Source organism: Catharus ustulatus, chromosome 21 (genome assembly GCF_009819885.2).
Source record: "Catharus ustulatus isolate bCatUst1 chromosome 21, bCatUst1.pri.v2, whole genome shotgun sequence".
Classification (NCBI taxonomy): domain Eukaryota; kingdom Metazoa; phylum Chordata; class Aves; order Passeriformes; family Turdidae; genus Catharus; species Catharus ustulatus.
The window spans coordinates 5,650,570-5,662,398 of record NC_046241.1 but is presented as its reverse complement, the minus strand read 5'-3'; the positions used below and the strand labels follow the sequence as shown (position 1 = coordinate 5,662,398).

General features: G+C 45.2%; 1 protein-coding gene across 1 annotated transcript; it reads right to left on the bottom strand.

The window, feature by feature from the left end:
- Positions 1-1,034: 1,034 nt before the first annotated feature.
- SET (SET nuclear proto-oncogene) lies at positions 1,035-10,736 on the bottom strand. Its single transcript, XM_033077721.1, has 8 exons — positions 10,393-10,736; positions 9,174-9,231; positions 8,049-8,191; positions 7,347-7,450; positions 7,056-7,169; positions 5,591-5,761; positions 5,346-5,492; positions 1,035-4,453 (listed from the first exon to the last, which is right to left on the bottom strand). The coding sequence occupies exons 1-8, from the start codon at positions 10,463-10,465 to the stop codon at positions 4,430-4,432; spliced, it is 834 nt and encodes a 277-aa protein (XP_032933612.1). The 5' UTR covers positions 10,466-10,736; the 3' UTR covers positions 1,035-4,429.
- Positions 10,737-11,829: the final 1,093 nt, after the last annotated feature.

Below are 11,829 nucleotides of genomic sequence, written 5' to 3'. Positions count from 1 at the left end.
TAAAGCCTTAAACTAATACAAAACCTTTGAATATGCCCCTGCTGTTATTAAAGCAAGCGCATTTGATTAATATAATCCCTTCAGAAACCTGATGCTATTTAGAACATGGTCCAGGCTCTGTTTATTGTTTAAGCAATTATTTTGACTATTCATTCAGTGGAAATACTGGAGAGGGGAAAATCAAACTAGGAAGTGTAGCCTGAGTTCCTGAGGAGTAGGGGCACCTCCAGCAGATCTGTCCCAGCAGTCGGGGGGTAAGGGCTGTGTTTGGCTGGCACTGGGGATGTGCTTGGGGGGCTCTGGCTCTCCAGGGGTCCCTTGGGGTTTATAGAGCAGCTCCCCCTTTCCTTCAGGTGTCAGACCCTGCAGGGCAGGCAGAGGAAGGGCAGGGGCAGTTCAGGGCTGCTGGGGAGCTGGAGTTCCCCAGCCTGGAGGAAAAGGGCTGGCTCAGAGGCCGTGTCCCTGACTGCCCAGCATCCCATCCCCAGTCCCCAGGCGTGGTTCAGCTGTGTCCCGCAAATCCTGCCGGTAGGTGGGAGCAGCAGCTCCTGCCCATTCAGCAAGCCCTTGTCCCCGGAAAGGTAAGTGCCATAACCGGGAGCACGATGTGCCCCTCCGGGATCCCGCAGGGCACCATGCACTGATCCTGCCCAGGAGCTGTGCGGGCTCTTTGGGCGTTTCCCCAGGAGCTGTGCGGGCTCTTGGGGGGTTCCCACAGCAGGGTGGGTCTAAAGGAGCGTCCCGACCTTGAACCGGCAGCCCCTATCCTCTATTGTACCCCAAAGAGCACATGCATGTGGAGATGATGATCAAGAAAAAGTCTGAAAAGTTTCAATTTTTAATCCAGGAGAGGGAGGGAGAATATTAATCGTAAATCTGTTTCTCGCAGGAAGCAAGTGTCGTGTATCAGTCACTCACTCTTCCCCATAAAGGAGAAGCAAACGCTGTCCACCTCACCCGTGAAAGATTGTGCCGAGTTTGGGACTAAAAAACTGATTCTTGTGAAAAAGACTCTTAGAAATGGTAACAGCAAGTAACAGTTAAATGTATTTTAATTCCTTCAAACAGAAGGATAGCTTGAAGGTACAGCAGAGAAATTATTTAATTGATTTCATTCTCTTTCAAAAACAAAAAAACCAAACCAAAACAAAAAACAACATGGCTTCGAAATTCAGGAACAGTATCCAATAAACAAAGTACTATCCTTATGCACCTGGTTTAGTGTGGTACAAAGAGCTTACAGATTCAAATGAATATCATAAATGACTGAGCAATCGATTCAGATAATGCTTGTTTACAGGGACAGAAACTATGTTGACAAGTATGAATAAGTACACAGATAATCTCTTTTAAAACCCCAAACCTTTCTAACTGTATTTACACACTCAGATGTATTTGTTTCCTTTGGCACTAGAAATTACAGACAGAAGATCCCATTTTATAGCAATTAAACTTTAAACTTAAAAATAACCTTTGAGCTAGTTAGGCCATATAGCCCCAGCACAGCAGCTTCACCTTTATTAAATTGCTGCCAACTCTATATTCTAACCCTGGAAATTCAGGCAAAAAAACCTCAAGTCAGGTACCACCTGTGACAAATTTCACATGGTGAGATTAACTGGATGTGAAGAGCTCAAGCAGTGGGGAATTAATGATAGATATTTAATAACAACGAATCTCTCATTATTATCCAAGGTGGATGTCTTTCTAAAAGCTCTTTATACACATATAAAATAAATCCAGTAAAAAAATGGACACCCATTACATATATTCAGCCAAATTAGACATTAAGTGAACAGTCAGAGCACACGAATGCCAGCTGTAGTATTTCTTCAGCATTGCAGAGAAATGTGTTAATCCCTAATCATTTCCATGCTAGAAAAAAAATAATTAAAGTAACACTTAACTAATATGGTTTATTTTTTTACCATGTCAGTTTACTCTTTAACCATTGCCAGGAGTAAACCCTCAAGTTTCACAGCAAATTTAGAATTATCAGTACAGTAGCAAGAGTATTTTGGCACCCTGTAAAATCCTAAAGAATGCGCATGAAAAATCTCTTAAGTAGCATTTAATTATCCAGACTTCTCATTTCTTATTCCTGGTATTTGACTTTACAGAGCCTGAAGCTTTGATTACTTTCAAAACAGTTTTTATAAGTTTTCTGCTAGTAACCAACAGGGATGGAACAACAATGGCACAATATTTTTCCTAAAGCATCCAAGACTAGCAAAAGATTATTTTCCTTGAGGAACTACAATTAGGACTACATAAAAATTAAGTAATGAGGCATCATGGCAAGTAACAGCACATCGACCCTCTACCACAACAGGAAGCTATTTTCAATCTTACAACAAAAAGGAATCAAATTAAAAAACACTAGAATTTATAGGACTTCATGGGGTTTTGTTCCTCCTCTCTCTAGATGGTAAGAAACCATTACTGATCAACGTTGTACTTGGCTCTGCAAAGCAGGATGAGGGCAGAAGCTTTTGTTGAGATGGAATAAAGTACATGGTTGTCTCATTTTTGCATTGATCACACGAGACTGGACGTTGCATTGTCTCTGATAACTGGATTGAATCCAAGCTGGACCACACACTTACAGAATGTTTTCCCTCACACATGTTATTTGTGCACCAGACATTGATCTTGTTCTGCCAAGTGTATTCTTAAGCATCAAAAAAAGCTGAATTTGACTACAGCAAATTCTGTGAGGAAAAGGAATCAGAGAATATAACAAGTCTTCCCAGAAGACAGTCTTTTCTACACATCCAAAGAGCTGTTTGAATTTCAGATGAGCTGATAGAACATTTTTTTAAATATTTCAAAAGCAAAGCATGTTAAAACAACTTCCATTACATTTTGTGGAATACCAGTTCCAACACCCTTATGTGAAATTGTTACAAGTTTCTCAAATGCAGTCTCTTAAAATGAGAGTACAGTGTATCTAAAGCACATATACATGCTGCTACCAAGGAAAAAAAGCAGTGAAGTAGCAACTTTTTATACATGAACTTTACTACGAATCTTGCTCTTTGAAATAGCCCCCAAATCAGCCTGCAATTAAGATCTGCTTTTAACTGAAAAGACTTACAAAACCACCCAAATATTTTAAGACCACCCCTTGGTCTTTTTATTCTGAGCTTGCATGGTATTTTCATACAAGCTGATGTACTGGAGATACAGTACAACAAATTACTACAAATTCTACAAACCAAGTGGCTTTCCTTTTTGCAAAACATGAATATACACCTGTGTCTTCACACACAGCACATGACCCTGCAGGGAACTCGAGAGTCAGTGTGCAGCAGGAACTACCAAAGGAAACACTTGACAGGTACTGAAAGAGTGGAAACTACATGAACTGGTTCAGTCCACACAACCACAAGGCTGCATTGCACTACAGAAATACTGACAAAATGCCCCCAAAAATGCCAAGAAACTACAAGTTCTAAATAGGATATAAAAACTGTTTCTTTCAGTGAAGACCAACCAGTCCCTTTGTGTACACATTTAGTTTTATTGTAACAAAGCAACTTGTACACTTTAACGTTTAAAACTGAGCATCTTTCTTTCCTTTCCAGTGAAACAAAAAAAAAACCAAAAAAAGAAGAAAAAAAACACCAAAAAAACAAAAAAAAAAAAGAATTTCAAAATAAACAAGAACAAAATTACAATAGAGAATGTCAATTCCAAATAAGATCCTACAGGTTCTGCTGATTCTCCATCAAGTGGCAGGGCTCAAAGTCATCATTAGGAGAAGATTTTATTTTAAAAGTGTCATCTTAAACTGCAAGGATGTTTGTTAAACATCACAATTAAACATGCCAAAGGAGAAGAAGCCATGTTGTCAAAATGCCCACTTAACCCACCCAAACTTCTGAAACCCACCCCGGCTGACCTTCTATAACCCCATTTTTATTTTTTTTTTTTTTGTTTTTTTCTTTTTTTTTAAACAAGAGAAAGTAGACAGATACATGTTGGTAAATGCTAACTGTCCATATTCACATAGAGACACAGTGTAATCTCTGAGCCCAATATACAGAGAAAGAAGGAAAAAAGCTAGATTCTATGCACTACTACACAGGGGCCTAGCACTCTTCAGCTTCCAGCAGAGTGAAGGGAGCAGAAGGTTTTCTTTTTTCCCACAGAACATGGTGTGTTGGATTCATAAACAGTTTTTGTTTTGAGAGAGAAAGGGATAAAAATGAACTTGAAACAGAAACTGGTAGATTCTTTTTTCCACTGTATTCTGCTCAAGATATTTCCCCAAAATAAATCGTGAACCATGGTGTAGAGGAGAGAAAAAGAGACCTCAAGAGAACAAGGCGACTGAGCACAAGAAAAAAAAGACAGCAACTTGCTCCCAGGGACTGGAGAAAAATTAAAAAGGTAAAAAGGGGGTTTGGAATCCATCAGTGTTCAATTAGTCATCTTCTCCTTCATCCTCCTGTTGAAAGATAAGCAACAATTAAATAAATCTAATCACTAAACTTCAGATAGCAAATGCAGTGACCAGAACTTTTTACAGTGCGACTCATGGTGCTGTATGATCATCTCTTCCCTCATTAAAGGATGGTAACACTTGCCCTGGGTGCCCAGCCACTGATCACACAGAAATCACTCACTGCCTGGGTGTCCCAAGGCAAACACATCAGAGGTTTGAGAAACCCTGACTTAGAATCACTACAAGCACTGACACGATTTAAGAAGTGGAAAGTGAAGGGGTCATCTTTTCCCCCTCATTTAAAACTCTGAAGAACCAAATGCTTCACCTTTCACAAGTCAAATTCTAGGTTATAAAACAGAGCCTAGAGCAGCCCTCCTTTCACTGCACATAGTTTGTGCTGCCTGAAGTCAGAGTTCAGAGAAACTAAGACATTCTAAACTACATTCCCAACACCCTGGATGCTGACCTTGGAATCCCACTTACTACTAAGCAAATTTCTAACTCCTGAAGCCAACAGAAAACCTTAGCTAGGCTGGTCATAAGCAGAAATAAACCAACAAGTGGGAAGGATGACTGGATGCATCAACAAAAGCCATTTATATGTAAAGCATTGCTAGAATGCTCAGTAATGGAGTAAGAACTTTGTCACATTAACATCCTGGTTCTCCTGGAGCACTTCCCTTACAAATTTACTGAAACTACATACTTACACTATCTCTCAAACACACAAACATACTTATCACTACCTGAAACCACTCAAGTTAATGCAGTCACAATTCTCACACCTTAGGGTGCAGAAAAGAACCAGTTCACCTTTGTCACTATGGCTTTGTCTTCTTACAAGATCCGTCTCAAACACCACTTGAATGGCATGAAGGGCAAGATTACTCACCTCTCCTTCCTCTCCCTCATCATCATCTTCATCTTCCTCCCCCTCATCTTCATCTCCTTCTTCATCAATATCCTCTAATCCTTCCTCCTCTTCATCATCATCATCATCCTCTTCTCCCTCCCCTTCTTCATCATCCATATCAGGAACCTTTTAAAGACACATTTGCAACATCAACTACAGTGATCAAATTCACTCTTCCATCAAGCTGTTGTGGGTGCAGATGCCCTGCCCAGGGCTGTACCTACCAAGTAGTACTGTAGGGGATTTGGCCAAATGTCATCCTTGATGACTTCTCCTAATTCATCAGCCCCTGCATCAGAGTGATCAGTGAACCAGGTGAAGAAGCTTTCTGGCTCTTCATGCTGCCTCTTCCTACTGGCTTTGTTCTGTGTCTGGCTTGAACGTTTTGTCAGGTCCTGAAAACAAAGTTAAGAAGTTCCCTAAAGCATCTTTCTATGGCATTTTTTCCCTATAAACACCATTTTAAAATTCACTTGTTTAAACAATCCTAAGAAATCACTTTCCCCTCCCTCTTTGAGGGTAAGTCTGTAAAACATCTGAAACCTAAATAACTGACAGAAGATGCTGCATTTCTCATGAACATGAGAACAGTAAACCCACTTTGTTTCTTTCAATGGCCTCCACTGGAACACTGAAAATTCACACAATCTCACATTTGATTGATGTTTCCCTATCTCAGGGCAACACAAGTATGACAAGTGTTTAATGACACACTGAACTTACAAGGTCTCACAATGCCAACACTACTCAGAGTAGTTGTAATTGCAGCAACTACTACATATACCCAGTTTAAGAAAGTTTCTACACCTCTGAGCTCTGTATTCATTTGGAGATGAAAACCTGCCTAGGCCTTTTGGCCTAAGATTTTCCACTCTGAAGTCTTCAGGCCACTCTCTGCAGTAAGAGCAAAAAAAGCCCCACAAAAACTGCTAAAACACACGGTCACAAGAACACATGCAGGGTCTGTATCTATCACCTTACCCTAGAAAAGAAGTATAGTAAGTTTGCAACAATGTTTTTGTTAAGTCTGAAATTAAATAATTTATTTGACCATATGATTACACCGTACTTTAAGTATTTTTTTCTTCTGACAGAATGACAACATTTATAGGTTTAGACTGTCTAAGGCAGAACAATGGCAGAATTCACACTGCTTTTGTGGTGTACTGTAAAGATCACTCAACTGATCTGTACAGGAAAGCAATTTCTGGTACAAGAGGAGAAGTTCCATCTCTCAATATGAAAAACATTAAATTTCCTCCTTGGTCTGAGAGTGACAAAACAAGTGGCAATTTAACTGCAACCCTCAGCTCTACTTCTAAAAACTCAATTCAAAATCTTCAGGATAACACTGAAACACTTCTAACTTCTACAGAAATGAAGTGCAGCAAATTAATGATGCTTGAACACTGCCTGGGTGACAGGTATGCCAACATTATTGTGGCTGCAAACTCTACAAAAGATGTAGCATCTGGAAATGAAGTTGAGGAAATACAGAAAAATATAAAACAAGACTACACACTGCTATCTTATCCTTCTAAACCTGCTGTCCTTGGAATTCTTCATTTAATAGCTATTTTAAGTAAACAACACAACACAGTCTAGATCCTGGCCAAGGAAGAGACAAGCTAATGCACTTGGGAATGTTTTCCTTGGTCACACTTGTGCTCTCCCAGATGCAATACCTACCTTTCCAGATTTCCATTTGATCTCAGTCGATTTTGAAGATGGGTCTCCACTTTCATTGAGGTGAAACTCTTTGGAGAGAACTTTATTTTCAAAGTAGGGATTCTCATCAAAATACTGCAGAGCGGAAAGCAAAAGAGTTAGAACCCACAGAATAGAAACACACATACTAAGTCACACCTGGCATTAAATAGGTGATTGCAGAGATTTGAGTTATAAATGACAACCCAAGATGCAATTAATTAGAACCAGCAAAATCACAAGTGAAGTGAATGAACCATTTAAAGTACTTACAAAATCTATTCTGTAACCTGATTTGATGTCTTCAAATTCTGTCACCTCAACTCTGGTCAAGTAATGCAGTGCTTCCTCATCTTCTTCTCCCAGCAGTGCAGATACTGAGAGAGAAGGAGGAATCCCACATTAACAAAGCCATGAAACCAGCAGGCAAAACACAAGAAACTGATAGTCAGGAAGATCTAAAAAGCAACACATCTGTCCGAGCCAACTTCTCATGGCTCTTCCTTTTCAAGTTACCAGCCAACAGCCTACCCACACATACCCACCCCTCCCTCTGAAACAGATTTTCATGCATGTAATTTGCCCAATCTAAGCAGTCTACAAACTTGTTTTGTAGAAAGTTTATTGTCAAGAGTCCCAAGGAGCTCACTTCCAAGTAAAAAACACCCAAACAATCTAGAATAACTTTTTTGTTTGCTTTTTTCGCTCTAAGTCCCCAACAATCTGAATGAAGTGAGAAACTTGCAATTAAAAATGCAGAATGAAATGTTAGGATTTAAGTATTTTAGTAAACAAGATGTTCCTTTGGCCAACAAATGCAAGAAAGAAAAAGCTTAAAAAATGCAATCTAGGACAGAAAGTGTTTTGTATGCTTAGTAACAACTCCACAAGACCCTCACAGCTTTAAGACACTCATATAACAAGCAAGAAAACACTGAATTTACAGGGAAAAAAAGAGAGCTATTAAGAACGTACCTTGTGGGTGGTTGACAAATGTTGTTACCCAGAAATTCGGGATTTTGGCGATCAATTCTGACCTCTTCTGGAAGAATGGTTGGCGGAGTTTGTTGTATTTCTGTTCTACTTTCAAAATTTCCTCACTGGCTTGTTCATTCAGTCTGCAATAGAAAGAGCCATGTTAATCACAGGGAGAGAACTGGGATTTAAGGACACATCAGAGCAGTTAACTAAAAGCTGAAAGGGTTTGTTAAGACCAGTCTGCCACATTCTCAAGATGAAGTGTCCCAAAAACCCCAGAAGCTCAGAGCTGTTAAAAGCCACTTGCCAGAAGCAATCTCACTGGTCTGAATGGAACCTTCTGCGTACCTTGAATGTTCTGCAGAGGTGGACTTTTATTTATGCAAAGCAAAGTTTCACCTCTTGAACATTTTGTCTGCATAAAACCTGCAGCTGGGTAACACAGCCCTATCACCTGCCCTCTATAACTTTTAGGCAGGCAAGGAAGCTACAGCAAAGCAATTCTGCAGCAAGTAAAATCTAAAGACTTAAAACTGAACTGCTGTAAAAAGGCAAAGCCCTGATGCTGCAACAGCTTCACACATTCACAGCCCCAACAGACACCTGCAGTCCTTGTAGGACACTGAGCATGGAGAGAACATGCAGGCAGGGACTGACACAGAACCCACAGCCCCAAGAGCTTTGGCATACAAAATTAACATCTCAGAGACATTTTCTGTGTATTATTGCACAAGCATATGAATATTATAATAAAAATGTATAATAAAAGCTGACTGTTCAGCCAAGTGTTTGGTTCTGCCTGCTAAGAGGAAAATATTTTAGCCAAATAGCTTACATATTAACTTGAGAAGCCAGTGCAAAATACATTTCTATTATCAAAAATACCACAATTAATTTAAAATTTTAAACTCAAGTTCTACCTCTTTAATTATACACAATTAAGCAAGAAACCAGGACACTTCTTTGTTATTTTAATGTCTCTAATCAAGTCAGAACACAGGTATGTCTTGGCAGAGTTCAGATAGTGAGTACTACTGAGTACTCACTTTACTAAACACTTTCACTTTTGTCAGTTGTATTTCAATTTCTGGTAAAACATTTTAGAAGTTAAATAATGTTTACCTGTCTATTTCGTTCTGTACTTCATCAATGTGTTCAATTGCTTCCTGTTGCTCTTTTTCTGGAAAACAAATTAAAACGTGTCAATATTCCTTCATTCATAAGCCTGACAAATCACCTGGGCTTTCTCTTTGAACATTCTCTAGTGATCTACAGCAGAAGTTCTCAGCTATTTCTCTTAAATGTCACAAGAGTTACAAGGCCTCAGAGCACCAGCTCTACAGGGTGTGCTGCAGCTGAAGTGCAGCAAAGTTTGACTAAACAGCCCTTAAAGTGAGTTCACCCCTAGAAACCACAGCTCACATCCCGCTACGCTGTTTTACAAGCCAACTTAAGTTATAAGTAAAAAAAAAATTAATTAAAAAGTTGTAAGCCACATTTGCTACGACCGACACATTTGAAGAAACGTAATTTACAGAGCACAGGAATATCAATAGAAACAGCTTATCTGGGCACATGCCACCTTCCAAAAACCGAAAAGAACGTTCGGAAAGCCAGTTATAAATGAAAGAGACGCGAAAGCCGCCGTTTGGCGGATATTTTCTAATGGGCACTTCCCCTGGACCGCGTTTGGCCGAGGCCGGGGTCACGGAGCGCTGTTTACCCACCGCGCGGGAGATGAATGAGCGGCAGCGGGAAGCGGCTGGAGCGGAGCAGCGCCCGGTGCGCGTCCCGCACGGCACGGCCCGCGCTGGGGGACAGCTCTGCCCTCCCCTCGCGGGCGCGGGGGACGCACGTGGGGAAGGCGCTGCGGCCGGGGGCAACTCCGACCTTTAGAAGCCGAGATCGCACGTGGAGCCGGCGCGGGCGGCCCCAGCACCGCGTGTCTCCGCCGCTCCATCCCCGCGCGGCCCGGCAGCACCACGCGGCCGCAGCCGGCGCGGGAGGCGGCGGCGCATCATGGCGGCGGCGGCGGAGCACAATGAGGCTCCGCGGATGCTGCTCCGGGAGGGGCGGCGGGGGGGTCCCGCTCCTCCGCCGAGCCGCAGCGCCCCCCGCCCGGCCCCGCGGAGAGGGAAGCCGGGCCGGCAGCGCAGACAAAAGGGCGCTAACATGGCCTCCTCCCGCCGCCGGCGGGCCTGCACATCCGCCCGGCCGGGCCCGCGCTCCGCCCGCCCCCGGCGCGGCCGCGGCCCGTGCGGCGGGGGAAAATGGCGGTCGGCGCGAGGCGGAGGCCGCGCCGGCTGCCGCCATTCCCGTCCCGCCCCCGGCGCGGCCTCACCTGAGGTCTCGTCGGCCCCATCGTGGTTGGAGTTCAGCTCCTTCTTACTGACTTTGGCCGCCGGCGCCGACATGTTGGTGGCTGCGGAGCGCGGAGGGCGGGAGGGAGGGGGGGGCTGCAACGGGGCTGCGCGGGGGGGGGGCCGGGCACTGACTCCTCCTGCTGCTGCTGCTGCTGCCGCCGCCACTCAGGTCCCTCCGCCGCCGGGGCGCTCCCGCCTCCTCCGCGCGGTCCTGCCGGATACCGGGGCGGCAACGGCGCCTCTCACTCCCCTCGCGCTCCCTCGCCCAGAGCCGCCACCGCCGCCTCCTCCTCTGCTGCTGGCGAGGGGCGGGCACGCGGCGCGCATGCGCGGCCCCCCCCGCCCGGCCGGGCCACGGCGCTCACACCGCGCCTGCGCACCGAGCCCCCCGCCCCGGGCGCGCTGTGCCGCGGGCGGTGCGATGCGCAGGCGCACTGCACTGCGCACACACACACACGCCGGGGAGGCCCCGCGTGCGCAGCCGCCGGGAGGCCGCGCCCCCCGACCGCCCTAAGCCGGGCGCTCATTGGTCGGGGAGCGCTGGGGGGGCGTGGCCGCGGCGCGGAGACACAGAGGACGGCGCGCGCGGGACGGCGGGGGCGCGCGCGGGGTGTGTAGGAGAAGGGGCCGCGCATGCGCGCGCTGCACGTGCCCGCGCGCCCTCGCGCCATCGCGCCATCGCTGTGGCGGCGCGCGCGAGGCCCCGTGAGTTATCCCCGCTCCCCCCGTCCCCTCACGGCCCGTGGAGGCACCGACGCCGTAGTGCGCCGGCCCCTCCTCCGACGGGGGGATATCGAGGGGCAGGAATGGATTTCTGGATCCTCGATCCCCAAACGGGTCTCACAAGGCTGCGGTGCCGCTGCCTGAGGCGTTGCCCCGGGACTTGGCTCAGCGCTTCCCTGCCGGGAGTGAAGTCGCGTTTCCAGCCTGCCGTGCTCTGAGGATGTGGCATCCACGTCTCCCACCCTTAGCTGGGCCATGGCACAAAGCAATCATGGAATCGCCATGATTGGAAGAGACCTCTAAGAACATACTGTCCAATGTTCACTCAGTACTGCCACTGTAAAGCCCCAAACCATTAAAGCGCACCACAGAGTGCCAGATCCAGACACCTCCAGGGATGGTGACTCTACCTGTTCCAATGCGTGGCCATCTTAGCAGGGAAAAATCTCTCTCAAATATATCTTATTAGAATCTCCCATCTCAGCTTAAGGCCGTCTCATTTTTGGTCTCACTGCAGGCAAGGCAGACGGGACTGGCCTCCACCCTTCCTTTCAGGTGGGTGTGAGAACCATGAGTGCCCCTTCAGCCTCCTCAAGACTTAACAAACCCGTATAAATAACTTGGGACATTCTGTGTTGAGGGCACAGAGCCCTGTCAGTCACATCCAGTTACTGGGGAGCTCGACTCCAGAA

What these genes read in the sequence shown, in the direction of transcription:
- SET (XM_033077721.1), bottom strand. Translation starts at nt 10,465, where the DNA reads ATGTCGGCGCCGGCGGCCAAAGTCAGTAAGAAGGAGCTGAACTCCAAC. An exon ending in TGGGGCCGACGAGACCTCAG is followed by an intron (nt 9,232 to 10,392) that starts GTGAGGCCGCGC and finishes TTTGTTTTCCAG; the next exon opens with AAAAAGAGCAACAGGAAGCA. An exon ending in CAGGTTACAGAATAGATTTT is followed by an intron (nt 7,170 to 7,346) that starts GTAAGTACTTTA and finishes TCCGCTCTGCAG; the next exon opens with TATTTTGATGAGAATCCCTA.